Source organism: Ahaetulla prasina, chromosome 3 (genome assembly GCF_028640845.1).
Source record: "Ahaetulla prasina isolate Xishuangbanna chromosome 3, ASM2864084v1, whole genome shotgun sequence".
Taxonomy (NCBI): Eukaryota; Metazoa; Chordata; class Lepidosauria; order Squamata; family Colubridae; genus Ahaetulla; species Ahaetulla prasina.
The window spans coordinates 29,070,086-29,093,361 of NC_080541.1; the positions used below are offsets into that span (position 1 = coordinate 29,070,086).

The 23,276-nt window shown below is 36.2% G+C and overlaps 1 protein-coding gene across 1 annotated transcript in view; it reads right to left on the reverse strand.

The window, feature by feature from the left end:
* ZFPM2 (zinc finger protein, FOG family member 2) overlaps positions 1-23,276 on the reverse strand; it is a 378,775-nt gene that overhangs the window by 109,137 nt on the left and 246,362 nt on the right. The window contains exon 5 of the mRNA XM_058177745.1: positions 17,020-17,131. Within this exon, the coding sequence (XP_058033728.1) occupies positions 17,020-17,131 (112 nt within the window). The remainder of the gene's footprint in view (positions 1-17,019; positions 17,132-23,276) is intronic.

Genomic DNA, 23,276 nt, shown 5'->3' on the forward strand with positions numbered 1-23,276 from the left:
TTCTGCATTACAGTACATTAAACAGAAAATTCTTCAAGCGTGATGACAAAGCTTGAAACCTTGCCTCAAAGCTGTTCCTTGTAGCTTTCTTTAACATTTCTGACTTTATGGTGCAAGCCTCCCGTTGACACAACTCTAGTCCAGCTAAGAAAAATCACACAGCCTCACAGGGATTAAAAGAAGAAAAAAAAATGGGGGTGGGGGGGAGGGAGAGGGGAGGAATCTGTTGAAAGCTAGGCTTGGTATTTCTCTTCTCTTAGTCACATCTATTGAAATTATTTTGCCAGCAGACTAGAACCTGAGATGCGCTATAGAAAAGTGTAATCTAACGATTTCAATTGCAAGAATACAATTTGTTCAGAGGCTTTCATGCATGTTCCATTTTTTTCAGAGGAGTAGAGTAGTTCACAATATCTCCTATTAGTACATTATATATGTTGCCTGAGGATTTCATCAGCTGAGGAACTGAAAAAGGCACCAACCTTTCTCTGCCCCGGGCTTCATCATGAGCAATTTGAATAACAACAGCTTATACGAAAAATTGGATTTTGAACCCCTAAGTTTTAACAAAAAAAAAAGTGAATGGTAGGCAAGTTAGCATTAGATCAACATCTAGATTCTGAGCACCGGTTGTTAGAAACACACGATAGGGACATTTTCTGCTCCTCTATTTGAAAAATAAAGGAAACAAGAGAAGCCGGATTCAGCCATACAACATTATTAACTTCAGGCAAATTCCCAAAATTGTATGCTTCCAAAAAATAAAACTGGGAAGTGTGCAAAACTATTGACACATTCCTCCTACATCCTACTGCTGTTCCTATTTTACTGATGATTTCTGTGTGAAGAAAAGTGAGCACAAAGAAGACAAGATACATAAATTAGGGCCTGGATGGAAGCAGATAATTCTGTAATAAAATTGTTGATAAGAAGTGAGACAGCAGTAAGTAAATATGGTAAAAGATATTCTATGTATCCTTCTTTAATTCATTTTCTATTCACTGTATTAAGGAGGACTGCTCAATGCCAAACAAAGAAATGGTTTGGAGATTTTTCCGCAGAGAAAGCCAACTGGTTCTTACATAGCATAGAGTAGACTGACTTTTTTTTAAAAAAAATAATAATTATCAAGATGAATGGACATTAAATATATTAACTAAAATTACTATTACTAATAACAGTTGGACTCATATATAGGATGCATCACAAGGAAGCAGAGACAGGAATAAACTAAGCAACAATGTGTAATTTATTTTCAATTGTGCATATTAGACTTTGTTAAGAAAAGCAGGCTCAGTTCTCCCTGATCTCTTCTGATTTCTTAGACAACCATCCTCTTCTTATCAGCAGAGCCACTCTTGCTGAGGAAGATGGGACGTGTAATCAAATGGTTCTGAAGCAGAGGTGGGTTTCAGCAGGTTCTGACCAATTCTGGAGAACCAGTAGCGGAAATTTTTAGAAGTTCGGAGAACCGGTAGTAAAAGTTCTGACTGGCCCCACCCCCATCTATTCTCTGTCTCCCAAGTCCCAGCTGATCGGGAGGAAATGAGGATTTTGCAATAACCTTCCCCTGGAGTGGGGTGGGAATGGAGATTTTACAGTATCCTTCCCCTGCCATGCCCACCAAGCCACGCCCACAGAACCGGTAGCAAAAATTTTTTGGAACAGACCACCACTGTTCTGAAGGATGAGAAAACCAGCAAAGGAAAGCCGACTTATTTTTTTTCCTTCAAAAGATAGTGATAAGTTACTGATGTTGATTAGACTTGCTTGGGAGGAAGAAGGAAGTTTCTTCTTTTCTTCTGCACTTTTTAATTTTTTTTCTTTCCCTTTTTTATATTGTTTGCTCTATGTAGACTGTATTAGATTTATTTGTATAACATCATCTTTAATAAAATTATTACCAAAGATAGGGAAGCGGCTTCATTTTTCAAATCATTTCAAGCATGTATGGAGGTTGCCTTAACTAGGATTACTATCCAGGCCCTACTCCAGGGCTGTCACACTTGCGGCCAACAGGCTGAATGCATCACGAACTGGCCATGCCCATGCCTGGTTTAGTGAAGAAGGAAAGTCATGATACGTCATGTGACGATGCCGTGATGATGCGAGTTTGACACCCCTGGCCTATTTCATTAGCTTAAGGAAGAGTCAATTTATTCATTTCTCAGCCTGCACCACCCTTCAAGTCTGGCAAACAAAATGGCTGCTGAAAAGGGTCAAAATTCATGGCTATTTTTTCAGCTGTGTTTCATGACTGGGAGGACAAAGAAAAACCTACTCAGAGTTTTCTCAGAATAGAGGTAATCCAGGTTTGCTATACATACTGACAAGTCAAGTCTGGGCTTTAATACCATATTGATCTCCCAAAGACTGATGAACCCAGCTACTATCATGGTGGTGCAGTGGTTAGAATGCAGTATTGCAGACTAACTCTGCCCAGTACCATGAGTTCGTTCCTAACCGGCTCAAGGTTGATTCAACCTTCCATCTTTCCAAGATTAATAAAATGAGGACCCAGGTTGTTGGAGACAATATGCTGACTCTGTAAACTGCTTAGAGAGGGGCTGTAAAGCACTATGAAGTGGTATGTATGTCTAAGTGCTATTGCTATTGCTACTAAAAGTATGTAAAAACCTACCTTTCCATGCAGTATGGAAGGTAAACTGGCTATCAGCAGCACTTCAACTGTGCTTCACTATCACAGTGTTTCCATTCTGGATAAGTCAGCGATAAAGCCCTTCTTACAGATGACACACCACCACTGAAAGAGTTGACAGCAGAGTTTTCTTTTGCTCTGCCAGACACCTGCTGTTGGTGCTAGACGTGTAATATGAGAGCTTGAATGCTTCTAATAAGGACACACAAATGGTTGATGGAAAAAGAACGTCTAATGTTTTGTTATGAGGGATATTGCTGCACAAATACCTAAACCGCTTTTGTTGCTTTTCTGTTTTAAGTTGTAAGCTGACCAGAGTCAGGCAGCCTAGACATCAAATAAATAATTGATAAAAATATTTCTTCTGCCTGCATGCAGGATAAGTAGCTCGAGTTTAGAACCATTGTGGGCTGGTAGAGGAGAGAGAGAGAGAGAGATCTGCTTTTGTTTCTTTGCTAGAATACAAGCTATCTTTATATTTCGTGTATAATCAGAAGAGAAGGAATGGTAGCTCAACACAGTAATAATCTATACCAGGGGTCTCTAACCTTGGCAACTTTAAGTCTGGCGGACTTCAATTCCCAAGTTCCCCAGCCAGCTTTGCCGCCTGGGGAATTCTGGGAGTTTAAGTCCGCCAGGCTTAAAGTTGCCAAGGTTGAAGACTCCTGATCTATACAGTATTGTGTAAGCTTGCTCCTTTGATTTCTATTTATCTCATCATATGCATAAGACAAATAGAAAGAGAAGTGGGAGGGGAGTGGGCTGGATATGTGCCTTCGAGTCAGTACTGACTCCTGGTAAGTGCCTGGGCAGGTGCTTGCAGTTTTATTGGCAAGATTTCAGAAATGGTTTTCCCAATGCCTCCTTCATAGGGCTGAGAGAATTACTATTTCCCTACCGGCACAAAGCCTATTACTAAGGCTTTGTGCCTGTAGGGAAGGCATGGGCAATTAATTTTCCCAGGGGCCCACAGGGACTTTTATGGAGGGCTCCACTCCTGCCACTGCCCTTCCCCTACTGCCCCACCACCCACCTCCACCCGCCACCACTGCTGCAGGTCAGACAGAGACAGCTGAAGGGCTGGATGTGGCCATGGGCCATAAAATGCTCAGGTCTGCTATAGGGGGGACTAGAACTTACTCTCTCCTGGTTTCTAGCCCAGTGCTTTATGCTATCACACTGGCTCTCAATTGTGGAGTATTCCATGTTTTTTTTTTTAATGGATTTGTAATGCTTTTTATTTTCTAAGACACAATTCAACATGGATATCACGTCTTTAAAAAAATGGTCTTTTGAAACTGCAAAAAAATGCTTTTAATTTTTAAAGTTAATCTTTTCACTTTTACTAATGTGTAGATTTATTAGAATTTAATATTAGATTCTAATATTTTAAAAGTGAATAATTGAATAAACCTTACTTATTTTGTAACAATGATTTTAATTATATTCATATCTACCTTAACAACTCTTCGAAGGATCGTGTTTCCAGGAGAAGCAAATGTTGTTACCTATAAACCAGAGGTTTCTTCTGGACACGCTGCAGTAAAACCCTATTACCTTTTCCCGGTCACATAAGAACTGCCTGTGAACATCACACAGTTCCACAGTACTTGTTAATTTTTTTAAAAAAAGATCCTGCTCACTTCCTCACCTCTCATACTCTTCCATTCCAACATTTCTGAATGTTTGTTTCGTGTAACAAATCAGTCCCATTATGTTCATCACTGTTGCAGAGTTGAAGGTTAGGGCATATCAGTCAATTGTTCCTGTGAATGATCCCTGTGCATATGTGTCGTGTCTTGCTTTAAACAGAGACAAATCTTTGTTCTGATCTTCATTCAAGTGTTTAGTTTCCTATCTGCAATCCATTCAATAACGTCTGCACAGAGAAGCACTGTGGAATTGCCATTTAGGAAGATTATGCTATAAACCATTATATTATCAGAGTTCGTTCTTGAATGATTTAAAACAGGGCAGCTAAAATTCCCATAAAATCCTTTTACACCAAGACACAAGTAAGCTTCTTCATATTTTAGCTGTATAAACCATGCATCTTTATTACCAACTTTTAGCTTTTCACACAGTTCCTCCTGAACTGCTCTAAAGCATTCAATTGTATAATTTTCTATTTTTTTCTGTAATGGTCTGCATTTTGTTTTTGTCATGATTAGATGCTATAGAATGATGCTAGTGGTGATTGTGGCAATGATGATGATAGAAGACCCAGCTGAAATCAAGATTTGAAGAACACTTAATGGAACCAACTATGACAAGGCTATTAATATTAAGAAATTACCCCATGCAAATAAATGCATTATAAATTGCATAATAAAAAGTTTTAAGCATCAGAATGAATATGCATCTAAATTAAATGAAACAGATAGAAAAATGAAAACTGGATGATGTGGAAACTATTACTTTGCTTACGGTTAATATATAGTTTTATTAAAGAATATTATGCATTGAAGACAATGCAGTATTGGTTGATAAGTGTCAGAAATTTATAACCCAATGTCGTGATTTTGAAGCACTTTGATATTTTGATGTACTTCGATATTAGAAAACCTACAGATTGTCACACCAGTATTTACTGTATTTTTATGATCCAAGATTCTATTTAGTATTGACCTTCGTTGCAGAAGTGAGCAAAACATGAGTGACAGTCCAATCCAGGACCACGTTAAGCTAAGGTAATTGAACTTGAACAAGTTTATTGCATTGATTTCAGTGCAATTCAATCAGTTTAAATACTAATACTTCTGCTTAACTGAGAAATAAACTGAGATTATAAAACTATAATCAACAATATATTTACTCCATATAGACCTATTAACATTGGTCTGATCTAAAGGGTGGGTTAAATATTAACAAAATAAAACTTTCTTAACTGTGGAAAGTATACTAAGTGTATAATAGTATACCAAAATATTGTATGTTCTGTAGGGCTTATTCTCAAGTGAATAAGTATTGAACTGCAGACTAGGAGATCGCAATCTTATTCCTGTCCCTTTCATTTTACTTAGGCAAAAATAAATGGGGTATTAGGATTTCAGCTTTAGTTATGTTTTAATCTATCTATACACTACTGAATGTAACATTGATTGGTAGTTAATTCTTTGTTACATAACAGGTTGTAAGCCCCAGTCATTCCATTTAATACTTACTGATCAGAACTACTGTAAATGTGAAATGTCTTTTTTTACCTATTTGCAATCAGTATTAACTATTTTATGACATAATTACACTGTACATAACTGACATCATCAGGTCCCCTAGAGGGAAACTGCAGCTTATACTATTTAGTGTAAAATACTATAGCCAGTTTGACTCCTCGTTTTATGAAAAACCACCATATCCCAACCCTACATGATTTGGTCACAGAAAATTAACTGGCATTCTAGAATGACAATAGAACCTATATGTTCTATGTCTGTATTACCAGCTATTCTGTTTCTATAGCACACTGAAGACAATTTGTCCTCTTACCATTCTGTTAATTTCTACAATCTTTTTGGCTCTTTAAAACTTTAAATATCAAAGCACTTTCTCCAGGGCGAAACCATGTAAATCTTTTTTATTTCCCTTTGGAGATCTGTAATCAATTAGAAGGCTCATAGGTGCAACAAGACTTTGAATATTTTGTTCCATGTTCTTGTTTATTTTATTTTATTTATTTATTTATTTTGTCACACAGTATATATAAGCATAAGCATGAAATAACTAAACAATATATAAGCATATATATAAGCATGATTATATAATAACTATATTAATTGGATATAACGAAAGGAAACAATAGGACAGCAACGGTAGGCACACTTGTGCTCTTATGCATGCCTCTTACAAACCTTTTAGGAATGGGGTGAGGTCAATAGTAGACAGTTTTTGGTTGAATCTTTGGGGATTTTGGGAAGAGACCACAGAATCTGTTAGTGTATTCCAAGTATTAACAACTCTGTTACTGAAGTCATATTTTTTGCAATCAAGATTGGAACGGTTAACATTAAGCTTAAATCTATTGTGTGCTTGTATATTTTTGCAACTGAAGCTGAAGTAGTCTTCAACAGGAAGGACATTGTAATAGATGATTTTATGAGTTAAACTCAGGTCATGTCAAAGGCGGTTTAGGTGCTTCTCTCCAACATCCAGACTGCTTTACAATATTGTTCATTGTCTGAGACAAATAATATTCTAATGTACAAGATGCTGCAGTGCATATTAGGTAAAGTGGGCAAACTGAAACTGATGTACAATCCTGGAGGGGAAGGAGACAGGTTGTTACAAAAGCCAGGTTGTTGTTTTTTTCTATGGGATGAAGGAATCAATATATAGATCCAAGATAGAATGCTAGTTGTTAGAAGTTGCTATTATCAGGAGAAAGGGCAGGCTTAGTGTCTCTTTAAAGGAACAGAACATAGAAGCAGCCCCTCATAAGGTCACCCATGTTGATATTGGAACCTACATTCTTGTAGTAAAGGTCATTTTAAAATTTAACACACTTTGTAAATCCTATGTATCAGGATATATAGTCTGTAATCCAGGGATGGGTTCTATTTACCTTTACTACTGGTTTGCATTGTGCCTGCGTGCGCATGCGCAGAAGAGCTTTGATGATATTTGGGTCAGTGGGCGGAGCCTCCCGCCGGTTTTACTACCAGTTCTACAGAACCGTTCCGAATTGGGGGCAACCCACCACTGCTGTAATCTTATGGGTCTCAGGACTCTTTTAAATCCCTTTAGTGAGGGGTCCAGTGATGACTATAGTTATACATGCCAATAAAAAGTATTTTATTGCATCAACCTGGCTCTTTTTAGAAGTGGGCATTTTCTCAACAGAACAATTCATCTTCTTTGGAAATTAGCAGTAATTTATACATATACTAACCAAGTAATTATTTTAATTATTAAAGTCAAGAGCAGGCAATGTAGTAGATATGCACTGCGGAACCAGATTTAAAACTTAGGTTTCTATCATCAGAGAAGAGTAAGTCCTCAGATGTGGTCCTTTTCATTATTATTCTTTTACAAAATATACTGGCTAACATTCATGTCCTCTTATGTCATAAACTAAGAGCAGGAGCATTTGACAGGAATCACTATAAAGTAAGTTATGGGTAAATTCTTCCTTGTTTCTTTTCATGCAGACCTTTTTGCCCTCTATTCCAATGGGGCTGTTTGAAAAGAACAACCCAGGTTGGATATTAGGTACCTAGGTCATGGTTTCACCTTGACAATAGCTCTTTCATTTCAAGCAGTAACATTTGCCAGGATCCCTAAGGTGTTTTCCTTTTTGTCAAATCCTAGCTTTTCTTAAAGGAAAAAAAAAACAGCTATGAGAAAGAAGGGGGAAAAAAGAAGATAAATCTTAATTCACAAGCCGCAGGACTATCTCTATGTTTTCAGCACAAAACTTCAAATTCAATCCAAAAAGTGGATGTGTATTAGAAGGCTGCAGATTTAAACCTTGTCCACCATGATCAAACTGGATTTATGGAGCATCATAACTCTCCAGACACCATCCAGCAGCTTATTAATTTAATAGACTCCTGTCCATTCCATGATGTTCTTGCCCTGACAGTCTCTCAAGATAAGGCGAAAGCCTTTTGACAGGACCGAGTGCATATATATTTTCTTCTGTTTTCTTGGGTATGGTGTTGTCGACAACTTGAAATCTGTGGCTCAGCAAATTTGTGATTTCTTTTCTTATTAAGCTCGCACCAAAAACAACAGCAACTTTTCTGTGAAGTTGGCTTCCTCAGACACAAATGAATGTTATTGACTCAAAACATGTTAACTGGATTTTAAAAATTCAAAAAACAAAAACAAAAAAACCCCATCAGTTTCTAATAGGTAAATGATCTATTCCAGGGTTTCCTTATCAAAAAGTAACACCAAAGTTTACCTAAAATGAAAGGTTGAATTTAATGGAAAAGTTCCTATGTCTGTGAAACATTCAAAGAATTCTTCAAGTTAAGGAAGGAACAGTAGTTTTGTAATATAAACAAAAGTTTAATTGAAACAAAACTATAGTTTGGCCAAATGTCAAAAAATATAATTATATTTTTCAAGATTGAAGGTTCGTAAGTAAGAGTTCCATAGTTTCTCCTTTACTCTGACAGGAACAGCAAAAATCTTGCATAATGGATTGTTTCATGAACTACAACAGTTGTTTATTTTGGCTTCTCCAGTGCATATGGTTCCAAAGCAGAGGCCTTTAAACTTGGCAGCTTTAAGACTTGTGGACTTCAACTCCCAGAATTCTCCAGCCAACATAACATAGCTGGCTGGAGAATTCTGGGAATTGAAGTCTGTAAGTCTTAAAGCTGCCAGGTTTGAAGGCCTCTGTTCCAAAGGAACAAGACCCTATTTAAAGTTCTTCGCCTGTAGCTAATAATCACAAATAAGAGAGTGTGGCTTTCTTTTGCTGCCATTTATAGAATGATTTACCCAATATCTAAAACATTTCCTAAATGTGCAAACTTGAATATTGCATACAAAGGGTTGCTTATTAAGTCTTGGGAAAAGATTATATTAAAGAGCACTAATGTTATGTGTTTATTTGCGATTAGAATTTTACAATTCAGCACCATCTTACCTTACCTTACTGAGATATAACTTTCATGCTGGGTATATGCTTTTTCATTGACATTATCTAAAATTTATCTCCACCTACATGTATCCTTGATGTCACTTATGTCCACGATTCTTTTAAATACCAACCATACTCCTGAGAAATTTCCCATATGTTCTTCCTCTCTCTAATATTTACCTAGTACTGAAGTCTGCTGGGAAATGAAATTTTTTTCTTTGGTTTTGGGACTCTTGAAAAAAAATCTTGTTAAAACTGCTGCAGTTACAAAATTCGTAAAGAAAATTTGATTTCCCTTGAAATAAATTGATTCAGAGGAGGTAAAAATAGCCAATTTTTTGCTATAGCCATCCCAATGGCTGCTGCAAGTTTTATTTCAGCTAATTTCCACTACAGTAATTGCAATCTGTAACAAGATGTAATACAATATACAATTTAATCATTTTTAATTTATCAAAAAACAGTGTCTGCAGGCATTATAAAAAGGCTCGATAGTCAAAAAAGAGATGATGACAAGAAAGACAGAACAAATACATGAAGACATTTCTGGAAAATAGTCTACAGAGACTAAAAACCCAGTGGCTTGTTGTTTCCAAAATGAATATTTAATATATATTGAATATAAAGTGTATTTTTTTTCACAAAAAAATGAAAACAATTGTCATAATTCTTGTTTAGGACTATCATCTTTCCAAAAGAAGGACAGCTGTGGACAATTGCAACCCATAACAACAATTGGAAGATTTCTGGCCCTTTGGAAGTAGCATGCTATCAGATTTGCAATAACAGCAGTCCATTCAACGAGAAAAAGAAATTGTGTTTAGATTTCAGACAGATTGTAGATTTATATCAAGACTTACTTGCTATCTTGCACCAATATAGCACAAAGCACAATATAACCTGGCAGCCAACTGATGGTGAAGACAATCTGGAGGGAAGCTGTGCACCAATGAATGCAAGAGGCTTAGTTAAATTAGTCAGACCTCTCCTATTACAGAAAGGGGTTTTCCCACAGTTCTTATGATGCCATCTTACCAGTGCCAGTATCTACATAACACACTATACTCTAAACTTGAGTTAAGAAAATAAATCCCAGTTTCTCATTACCTGTTGCGCCTAAATAAATTAATCATATTATATATTAAAACAATGGCCTGATTTACATGCTAAGACAATGTCTGGGTTTTGCTAAATGCTAAAATGCAAACTGCCCAGCTCCATCTAGTTTGGGTTATGTGTGTTAATCTAATCAAAGAGTAACAAGAGTATAACATTCTTAATCTGGAATTTGATAGGATTCCATCTGAGTTAGTCCTTGTGTGACAAGCAATAAAGAAATATCAAGATGCAAAATGAATAGGAGCAAAGTATATAGCAAAAGCATATGAAATAATAAAAGCATACGTGCATATCCATGTGCATGTGTGTGTGTATGTATGTATGTGTAATACACACACACAAACACACATATATATATGAGAGAATATTACAAAAGAGGGTTCATGTAAAAATATTTAGCAGTGGGAATTATAAAATCATAAGGAGATTAAGTTAGCTAGTTGTGAAATTCTAATATTGCTTTTTAAATGACTTCAGGACATAGGAGGTGCTAAGGTTATTATCTGTTATCAGGAATACAGTGGAATTGTATAACTGGATAATAACTAAACAACTGACACAATGTAAAATTACATTATCAGTGTGTTAAAACAAAATTGCACCCTAAAGGAGTCTACATGCCAGCTCAGAGCTGCAGTGTAATTATGCTTAACTCTGATAATTAAAATACAACGGAGATCAACAGAATCATTTTCATTAAGAAAATTATTAATGATGGTGGTATAATGGTAATTGATTGCAGAGCACCACAGGATAACGCCATGCAGTATAAACCAACATGTTTTAATAATATGTCTAAGACTGTTTTGATATGGCACATACGATTGAGAATGTTTGAAATTAAGATAGAAGCAGTGACATATATTAAAAATGGAAAATCATAAAGTAGCTGTTCTTAGAATATTTCACTTAAAAAAATACAAATGCCAAAGTATTTGAAGACTATATTGGGTTATGGATCAATGTTCTATGTGCTGCAATAAAAATAGCCATTTGCAGCATCAATTATACAGCCGAAGTAAACAGAACAAATATTTCTCAAGCCTTCTGTCATTTCATTTCATGTTCCACATTGATCGTTTTTACATTTGTGATCATGATTTACTGATATTACTTTGTTTTCTATCTAGCTGCACCAAGTACTTTTAGCCTTCATTATTGAGATGACGCAGAAAACAGCATTAGTGCCTTTTCCACTGCATGCTTAATGAAATGTGAGGGGATAATTCTATGTAAACAATAATTGATAATTGACTCAGCAGTGACAATTTATGTGTGGTCTCATGTGCTGTAAAATGTCCAGATCCTCTTCATTTGAAAACTGATGTATCTGCCTGTTTGAACTTTTAAAATAAAACAATGATTTTGTTTAGTATGTGTACATTTTCAAGAATGCATGTCTTTTCCCTGATTTTCTTTTTTTTACTTACATCTTGTTTCTTAATTAAATTGTAAAGTTTACTTTGGCTAGACACTACTCAGTTTTATTATATAATCTTTTTGTATGATACCTACATATATTGTTGTGACAAAATAAATAAATATAAACAGTAACTTGAGAATACTCCCTTTTTTTACAAGCCTGTAATCCCTTAATTTAGGGTAGATTCAGAGCAACTAGATGGAGCTGAGCATTTACTGGCCAGATGCCCTTCCTGATGCCATGCGGAGTTCGCAGCAGATATTTTTCTTTGTGCCCTAGAAGGGAAACATCTACTGCTACCTAGGATTGAACTCTCAATCTTCCGAGTGGGAGGTGAGAGTCTTCACCACTAAGCTACCACACCATTCAATTTGAGAATATATCACAATAATAATAATATTAGGAGCAGTGAAATGTGAATTAAATTCATGTTAAAGAGAATTTCTATAGTAAAAATGGAAAATACCCAAATTACTGTACTTACAGGAGAAACAATTTATAAGAAAGTGTAAGGCAAATAAATAGAGAACTTAGTAATTTGCAGCAAAAATAAAAATTTCGTTACATGTGAGATATCGACATTAAAAGTCATATTTAGTTATATCTGTTAGCATCATCCTTTCATAGCATATCTATCTGTCCGTCCGTCCGTTCATCCATCCATCCTCTACCTTAGAACTGAATGGGCATCAAATCAACATATGATCCTGGGTAGGCAGCAGAGGTGGGTTTCAGCAGGTTCTGACCTGTTCTGGAGAACCAGTAGCAGAAATTTTGAGTAGTTCGGAGAACTGGTAGTAAAAATTCTGCAACTTCCAGCTGATTGGGAGGAAATGGGAATTTTGCAGTAACCTTCCCCTGGAACAGGGAGGGAATGGAGATTTTACAGTATCCTTCCCCTGCCAAACCCTCCAAGCCACGCTCACCAAGCCATGCCATGCCCACCAAGCCACATCACAGAACCGATAGTAAAAATTTTTGAAACCCATCACTGGTGGGCAGTGAACAGCAAATTGCATTCTACATGGAGCTGCCCTTCTGGAATATCTAGAAGTCCAGCTGGTATAAAATGCAGCAGTGCAGGCAGTTATGTGTGTTTCTAGAACAACACATGTTACACCTCTGCTCTATAAGCAGCATTGGTTGCCACTGGTTTGCTTCCAATTCAAGGTACTGCTTTAAAGGCCTTCAAGGTTGGTTTATTTGAGGGACCATCTCTCTCCCACTACATCTGCTCATCTCATCAGATCTGTCAAGAGAAGCATACTGTGTGTCCCATCTCTCAAAGAGCTAAAGTTCGCAGGTCCAAATAGGTAGGAACTTCTCTGTTGTGGCACCTGCCTTATGGAACATTCTCCCCCCTGAAGTGAGGTCATCCCTGGCCCTCCATATTTTCCAGAAGTCCCTAAAGATCTGGCTTTATCATCAGGTCTTGGGCTTCAGGGAACTGATGAGATCTTGAGGTTGTTCCATTGCTTGTGTATTTGTGTATTTATGTGTGGATGTTTGCGTTTCAGGTATTTTTTGTTTTTAATCTTTTTTTTAATATATACCATTCAGAATCACTTCTTATGAGTTGAGTAACCATATAATTTTGATAAGCAAATAAATTTAAAACAATAAAAAATCAGAAATACATCGCACACTGATGACCTATTTTTTGTTTAGACATACCAGTAAATATTTTTTTCTATTGGAAAAGATTTTCCAAAGTTGCTTAAACTAAACTAGAAAATCTAGGCTAATAATGTTAATATGTTAATATGCTAATAAAAAAATGCTTTTAAGGGAGATGCTGTGAAACACATGCTATAAGTAACTACTTTTCATTAAAAATACTTTGGTATTTTCAAAGAACTAAGCATGTACCACATTTTAAAAATACAGGATCACAACCACATTGCAATTAGCAATGACTGAATCACATCCAATTTTCTTATTTGTTAGCTATGATAAACCTTTTGCTGGAAGACTTGTATTCAAAATAAAGTTTCGGTTTTCTTCAGTAATAGAATTCGAAAAGGAATATATTGTCACCTATAGTCTATTTTCAACAGGACAAAAGTGGTTCGAATGCTTACTGAAAGCGGATACATATTATGCAGACTGGGTTATTCATTATATTTTTGTTGTTGTTGTTTTATTTTCTAAGCAACTTGAAAAGGCTTCCAGATCAGCATGAATACATAGTGGAGATTGTATTCCCTAAACAGATGGAAACCTTCTATTCAGGGATCTAAATCTAATCTAATTTCAAGATGACTCAAATGATGCAAATTTCATTTTGAGGCTTGCATGAGTATCATTACATGCATTAGACAATATATGATCAGAATTTCAAAGCATAAGAACAGCCTTATGAGATCAGACCAAGTTCCATAAAGTATAGCATAAAGATCCATAAAGTGTAGCATAAAGTCTATTCTTCCTGGAAACTGGTAAATATTTTTTTCTGGTAAATATGTTTTCCCTAAACAGATGGAAACCTTCTATTCAGGGATCTAAATCTAATCTAATTTCAAGATGACTCAAATAATGCAAATTTCATTTTGAGGCTTGCATGAGTATCATTACATGCATTAGACAATATATGATCAGAATTTCAAAGCATAAGAACAGCCTTATGAGATCAGACCAAGTTCCATAAAGTATAGCATAAAGATCCGTAAAGTGTAGCATAAAGTCTATTCTTCCTGGAAACTGGTAAATATGGTTTAAAGTCATCATCCTTATAATACTTTGAATTGCCTCCAAATCTAGTGATTCAGTTATATTTTACTAATTTAAATTTGCTGGGGACAGTAGATTACCTAATAGGAATGTCAAAACTATCCAATGCAGCTATTGTCACCATATCCAGTTGCACTGAATTTTGCCATGTCTAACTATGAAATTTGATTTTTCAGTGGTCTTCCAATTTTATTGAATCAGGCACAAAAGTGATGATCCATTCACTTTCTGAGCAGTTCAGTCTTACTATCACTTAGTGAAATGTTCTCATTAATATTATTTCAGGCTGCATTTTAACCAAATAAAAAACAATGTACAAATAATAATGCTGAAGTTAAAATGAGATGTTCATTTTTACTCAGAAACTATTTTCACACTCATTTAACAATAAAACATTTCATCAACTTTAAGTGGTACAATCTAAGAGTGATTTTATCACATTATCTGCCTTAGAGATACAGTATATTGAGAAATTGGCAACCTTATCACTGCTGAATCAGATTTTAAGAAGTGACAGTATGAAAAAAAATCAAACAGGACTAGATAGATATAGAAGAAAAAATCCAGAAATCTGCTAATGAAATTTTTCATCTGTGAATACTATATGGCTTAAATTTTATTTTAGATTGTTGTAGCAAAAGTTTTATATAAACTGTCATTAATAACTTATTTATAAATATAAAGATGCATACTAAAATATAATATGTGCTAATATTATATTCTTTTATTTTTATTCAGTGTGGTTTTCTGCTGTTAAAGTAATATATCATAGCAAACTTGAGAAATATATATATTCTTCCTTTTTGTCTTTGTGTTTGTTCCCTTAATTAAATATTTCCAGGCTACAAACTGTGTGCATGTGTGTTTTATGTAATTATATAAAAAATACATAAGATTCTGATGTACAATTACTCATGTAAATTCTGTTTCCAATGTTTCAGTTTTCGAAAGCTTGTCGTAGTCTAAAAGCAATCCTCTTAAAAATGTACAATTTGCAATGATTATAAAAACAAGATATAATTGTTTCTAGTAAGGTTTAATAGTTCTTGAAAGTTCTTTATGATTGGCTTTGAATATTAATATAGAAATATAGGTCCTTATTTGCCCGGACATTGTACACTGAAGTGGTCACAAGGTTGTTACAATAAACAAATCTTTCATCTTTGTAGAGGTTTTGGTTCGAAATGTTTAAAAAAAAACTTTAAAAAATATCAAAGGAGTCTTCATTTTCAGAAGTAACACTGAGACTGTAAATTTATAGCATTTGAAATGTGAGCCTAATTGAAAATATTGCAAGTTAGGGAAGAAAGAAAAAAATATATTAGAAACATAGAACAGGAAAGTTTAGACACAACACTGGAGAACATCTGGTCCAATTCCCTTTGTCATGGATAAACTCACTCTCATTCAAATATCATACATCTGTATTATATAGTTCATATTTATTAAATCACCTTTGTTTCTTCTGAAACATGACCACAACAAATCTGATAAGGGTGGAAATAAAATTCAACTTAGTAAAGATGAACTCCCATTTTATCCCATTGTCCTACTGTTTACCAATGGTTTGGTTTTGCTCCAAATGGTCTTTTCCCCAGTAGCAAGTTAACTCAGAATTCCTGTTACTTATTCATTCCCCCATAAATCTCAATGTCTAGAATCTCAGCATTCTGAAATCCCTTTGAGGTTACAATGCAATTGTAAAACTGTATCTAACATTTGGTTTATCTGCTTAAAAGCTCATTCTTCTTCTGACCACCCATTTGAAAAATTACCCAGTTATACTTTTAAGCATTCTAAAAATTAGTATGGGGCTAATCCTCAGGAACTGTTTTGTTTAGTAATCTTTACACATGGTAAGTCATATACTCAGCAAGCCAAAGCTGGAATCTGACCCCTAATCAATCCAAACTTTCAGTTTTCAGAACCTTCAAAATCACAGTTCCTGCAATTGTCTTCTCCAAAACAACACAACTGTTTCCAATGCCTTTTTATTTACTTGTCACACTGGTGATATTTTTTTAAAAATGTATATTAGGTTAAAACTGCAGCTGGGTGAGCCTCTTGTAAAAACTCAAAGGAATGTTCACAAATAGATTCATGGCTTAATACAATGCAGTAAATTTATCTTAGGTTAGAAAAAAGAAGAATGAAAAAGCTGCTGCGTTTAAACCAGCCACACTTGAAATCAAAGATCTGGAAAGTATCAGGATAGCTGCTCATGTTGTAAGTGAAGTAGGCAAGCTTTTTATATCAGAAATGCATCAGGTAGAAGAAAGATCTATACCTTTAAAATATTCTGTTTGAACTCTGAATGATATATGCTTCTGTTTCATGCTCATGAACAAAACACTTCTTCCTTTCTTAAGGTGATAATAAAGAAACGTGAGTTACTCATCTTTGCTGCCTGTATTTGCTGTCTATTATTGACTAGCATGTTTCTCCAGCACTGGGTTAATTCCTTACCAAGAAAGAGGAAGAAAATTAGCTTGGATTTACCTTTGCTGTACACAATGCAGTTGTTTTTGTTGTCTTCTACTCCTTGCCAAGTCATATCCAGCAACCACTTGGGGCCCGCAGTCAAGACCATAGGGAGTGGAGCCTTAGGCTTCTGAAGGGGGAAAAAGGCAACAAAATAGCCCAGTAAGCTTGTGTTGATTAAGAATTTAAACAAAACCAGTAGCAATAACTTTATTTGCCAACTAATTTGATATCTAAATCGAGAAACCTTATTCCCTAAGTGATGGAGAAGGGCAAGAGGAAGAAGAGCGGGAGGAGAACGAGAAGAAGGAAGAGGGTTAGTGCTTTGATAAAAAAAATGAATGGCAGAATTATTATTGAGGATTTTTCTGAATGATAGCACTGGATCAGATCTCCAAGATTAGACACATCTCTAGTGGCTTTGAATTATAAAGGGAATGTAGGTGACTTTCACAGCAAAAAGCCAAGTGTTTAGAAATGAACTTTAGACACATTGTACTTCGTTATCAACAGGATCTCTATTTCCTGAAACAGACAGGAAAGAATTTAAAGAATCAGTATCCATTTCAAAGCCTGAGTAACATTTATGTTTGGTGGGAAATTATTCTGAATGGATAATGTATTTTCTCTCCCCACCCCACATTCCGCCCCCCCTTTGATGGCTGTTGATGTGCTTGCTTTATTGTTGCTGAAATAATAATGATTATGAACTCCAAAATAAAAGGAAAATTAGCAGCCAAAGTGAATTTGGGTGACCAAGTAAGAGAAAAATGCATGATACATATACCCTGATTCACAAAAGACTAAGAAACACACATGTCATTTTAAAAACCATTTCTAAAACATATTTTCCATGGTGCAAGTTAGGACAGAAACATTCAAATTACTTTTCCTCAAGTTCACTGCTAAATCTAAATGCAAGGAATGAACTGATCTAGAATTTAGAAAGGCTTATTTCCAGGATTTTTTTTTACAATGATTGCTAGTAAAATGCTATTTAGACAGTTATCATTAATCATTCCTTGTTCTGCATATCAAACATCTTGAAACTATAACTCAAAGTGCAAAGTACAATAAAAAGACTCTCTAGGAAGTAATCTAACAGGCTTTTTTATTTTTTATTGTAATATAGATAGGATGTTTTTCCAGAAGGTCCAGACTTGTCTTAGAAATACTGTTGCAGTTTCTATCCCTGATCTAGAAGTCAGAAGCATAAAGTTAAAGCTGTGAGGCCACCATACCAGCAAACATGGATGAGCAGTGAGATACTAATCATATTTCTGCCCTAATGCTAAACTTTTAGGTAGTGGACCTCTGCCACTATCAGATCAGGATATGTGAAACGACACAGAGATCTACTCAGTTTTTGCTACTTGGAACTTTTATTATTACAATTAGTCCTCAAGTTGAGACCACAATTGGGATCAGAATTGCCATTGCCAAGCAAGGCAGTTTTAAGTGAATCATGCTCAATACTGCAAGATTTTTAGCCATAGCTCATAAACAAATCACTGCAGTTGTTAAGTGAATCATCACGTTGTTAAGCAAACCTGGCTCATTGACTTTGCTTGTCAGTAGCTGGCTGGAAAGGTTGCAAATGGAGATCACATGTCTCCAGGACAGGACATCTGTTACAAATAGATATCCGTTGTCAAACCATCGTTGAATTTCGATCCAACGACCGTAGGTAGGATACAGCAGTCGCAATTGTGAAGACCGGTCGTGTCTTTTTCAGTGCCGCTGTAACTTCAGTCACTACAAACAGTCGCCTCTGTGGGTCAGACTGCTAAGACAGTCTGTTATTAACAGCAACTGCTTGCAATTACTGCAGGTTCTAGTCCCACCAGGCCCAAGGTTGACTCAGCCTTCCATCCTTTATAAGGTAGGTAAAATGAGGACTCAGATTGTTGGGGGCAATAAGTTGACTGTGTATATAAATATACAAATAGGATGAAGACTATTGCTAACATAGTGTAAGCCGCCCTGAGTCTTCGGAAAAGGGCGGGATATAAATAAATAAATAAAAAACTAAACGAATGATTGTAAGTCAAGGACCACCTGTATTTCAATTTTAGCCTTCAGTGGGGCTAACAATAATTAAACACACAAAAGCAAGTGTAAAACAATAAAAAATTAATTGGATCACAAAAGCAGCAGCTAAATTAAAAAAAAAATAGTAGGAGATGACCAGGCTGAGCCCAAGGGAGGGGAAAAAATGCATCATAAATCACCAGTCCCTATGCTCCTGCGAGTCCAGCCCACCTTGAATGCCTCTCTTATCTCCCGCACATTTCCCTTGACTGCCAGTCGGTCAGATTCTTTAGAAAGCTTACACTTGCAATTAGTCTTTATACTCCTTTGAACTGCCTGAATCTCCTGATTTCTGCAGCGCTTGACAAAAATCAACCCAACCTGAAGGCCAGTTTGAAAATGAAGATCTTGACTTCTTTTGTACAGGAAGTCCTCAACTTACAACAGTTCATTTAGTGACCATTCGAAGTCACGGCACTGAAAAAAGTGACTTATGAGTGTTTTTACACTCTCAACAATTGTAGCATCCCCATGGTTACAAATCAACATTTGGATGCTTGGCAACTGGTTCATATTTATGACAGTTGCAGTGTCCCTGGGTCATGTGATCATCTTCTGACAGACAAGCAAAGTCAATGGGAAAACCAGATTCACTTAACAACTGTCTAAGTAACTTGTCAACTGCAGTGATTCACTTAACAAATGTGGAAAGAAAGGTCGTAAAATGATGCAAAATTCACTTAACAAATGTCTCATTTAACGACAGAGATTTGGGGCTCAACTGTGGTCATAAGTCAAGGATTACTTGTTTTGGAGCTAAAAGCATGGCAAAGGGCTTGGAAATAGGCATCCAAGTGGGAAGGAGGGGTCAAAAATCAGGAATGGTGGCTGTGACCTCCTGCTCTTTATAGAGTGTTGATTGGGCTTTGACTATATATAGTCATTAATGCCATCTCAACTTTTGAACTCCCTCTAAAGATGCTGCAGTTTGGAAGCGATGCAAAAGAAGGCTTGCCATCCTTGCACTTAAGAAATGAGATTCTAAAATCTCTCTTCTGCATTCATTCAAAGGAAAAGCAAGTTTTAGCTTCTAATCTTTTATTTTAAAAGTGGGAGGATCATCCTAAATTCACTGAGAATATAGTAAGAGAAGCTGCCAATTCTTTGGAATGGAGGGGGTCATCTTAAATTCATAGTCCTCTCCTTCCTGATAAATACAGCATTTCTATCTTTTATAATGTCCAATATAATATTCTCTCCCTGGGCATTAAATAAAGCTAGTATTATCATATTTCCAGCATTACCGGAATTTAACATTTTAACATTCACTTGTGGCAATGGAAAGAAAGGAAGTGTTTTACCATTATGAGTCTGTTGATAAAAAGCTCATGTTACCAGAGGTTTATAAATCAGACTTCCATGATTAATAATTTCTTTAGTAACAGAATTCTAATACATAAGTCTTGATGGATTCATTTAAAAGGAGGGAACAAATCCACATACGTGCAGATGTGTTATCACGTTTGAAATGAATGAGTTTCATTTTACTTTTGTAAACTAATTTAATACATTTGCACTTCCTAAATCAATACACTAATTAGAACACAGTTAGTTTTGGGCAATTGCGCTCAGAATTTTGCAGTAAAATAATCTAGGATTTTGCAGCTCCTTAAAAAAAAAAGCATGCAGGAATGCAAATGAAACATGAATTTCTAAATCGTTAAAGAGGTCGCTGAAACCAGGTAATCTAAACCCTGCCCTTTTTTAATGGCTTATGCATGCAACCCATGTAAAATAATGATGGGACTTTTCCTATGTAGTCACCTCTTTGCCTTTTTTTAACCTTTCACTGGATTCCCCTCTAGCATCTTTTTCAAAGCTCCAACAGCTCTTTAGAAATTACTTTTGGCTTCACTTTGTCTTTCTGTTTCACAAGATTTACAAAGAATTACTACTACAAAAATGTGTATCCAAGGCACATAGAAAACAACCATATAGAATAGTATTAAAATTAGACATTATTATTATTATTATTTATTTTAATGGCCCTGTAATCCCTTGCATCACAGCTGAGTCAGGGCAACTGAATAGAGCTGAGCATTTACTGGCCAGATGCCCTCACTGATGCCTACCCAGAGGTCACAGCAGATATTTTCCCTTTGTGCCCAGAGAGAGAAATATTTGCCACTACCTAGGATTGAACTCACAGCCTCTGATTGTGAGGCAAAAACTCCACCTCAAGGCCAGCACGCCGCTCATAATTAGATATGTTTATAATCCATATTAAATGAAAAATGTAAAAAAGAAATATATTTTTAAAATCATTCAAGGCTTTTTTGCATATTTAAAAAATATCACGCTTTGTTTAAGGAAGGAATACTTTTAAGTTTTATTTCAATATAAGCTCACCATTTTCTAATATAGTGTGCATGAAGAAGGCAGAATGGTGCAGGAGGCAAAAGTCAGACCTTAGAAGTCAAATTTTAACCTATCAGATGACTTTCAAAGATAGGCTGGATTGAGTGGATAAAGGAAGAAAAATAATTAAAGATTTTAGGATTTAAGATTTTTTTTTAAATATTCCCCATGCTGGTTCTGACTTTGGGACTGGGAGGGCTAATCAGTAAGATTTGCTTCCCGCCTCCTATTTATCAATCTTCATGTATTTTACTCCTAACTCAAACCGAGCTTTAAAAAACCCACTAATATACTAATTCTTCTGGTTTTCCCTAATACAGACCAAAGCTCTGTATTATTTGGGCTGTGGGGAAATAAAAGTTTGAGCACTAATGTTGTAATATCCTGGGGATATGGGCTATTCTTTCATCTTATTGTGGTAAAGGTTAGCTGGTCATTTCTAGCACTCATAGTGACATTTGCTGCTGGAATTATCTTTATGTTAGGATCTTTTCTTTTCAAAGAAGATCAAGACTATAGACAATCTAACCTGGACAATTTATTCTCATGTTCAGCAACATGATTAAGACAATAAAGTTTTACTCTATTTTTACTCAAATATACACGTAATATCAGAAGGTGTTAAATGCACATGTATTCAAGGTGGCAAAAAATCTCAGCAATCAACTTCACTGTCCTGATGGAGAAAAAAATCAGTTTAAAAGAACCCTTAAAATGGGTTATTCCCTCAAATTAAGGTGTTTAGTAAGCTCTTTAGGTTAAGGATGATGTTTGAGAATGCTGTTTTTTATTTGTTCCCTTAGAGCAACTGTGTTTTTTTCTATGAATTATTGCTTTCTTACTTTTAAATCTTGTGAAGCTGCTCAGAGTCATTTAGGAGTTGAGTAGCCTAAAAATTGGAGGGAGGGAGGGAGGAAGGAAGGAAGGAAGAAATAGAGACTGACAGAAAGCCATCTCTTGATCAATCTGCCACGTCTTATTTTGGATGTTTCTTCCCCCTCATGTATCTGCATTTCTTTACTATTAATTCAAGTTTTTTTTACAACCTTCTAATGTATTTTTCAGTGTAACCTTTACTGTAATAACTCTGAATGCAAAATCCTCAAAATAAAAAGGGCATATTTTTAAAAATAAACTATAAAAGAGCCAACAACCTCTAATTCAAATTTTCTATGACATATAATTTTATCCTAACCTTAATGAAATCAGAACAGATTTTTTAAAAAATCCAGAAAATGGTATCAAATACTTACAACAGAACATAAATGTGGAGACGACTTCCGGTGTCCAGCGGCAACGGTCGTCTGGAGGCTTCTCCTGCCTCCAGCGCCCGAATCCGGCCGCCGCCGAGGCCCTCAGGGGCCAGGTGTTCCGAAAAGGACACCTGCCGCACGGACGGCTCGCCAGGGGTCTCCCAGCCGACATACAGGACTGTGGGGACCGATGCTGGCGCGTCCTAGGCTCGGCGGGGTTTGAGGCCACGGCCACGCCATTACTTTGGCCGCCGCCTGGGCCGCTGTGCCCGGTGACACCGGGGCTTTGGATTTATAACTGCAGCAGCCTGGTGGTGAACAGGGAACGGAGAAGAATTGAGGAATGGAGAAGGGAAGGGGATATCGGTAAACGCGAGTGGAGTGCTCCGGAGTGCGGGGGGGTTTTTCTCCCCTGCGGTTGGAAGGAGCACGAGTCATTCTGGAGAGAGGAGAACTTAAAATAAGAAGATTACCGGTTTTGTGGAGCTCTGGAGAGAAGAGGTGATGGAGAAATTTAGGAGGGAGGGTTTGAGGCCCCCCCTCCCTCTGGGGAACAGTGGTGGAGTCCAGCTT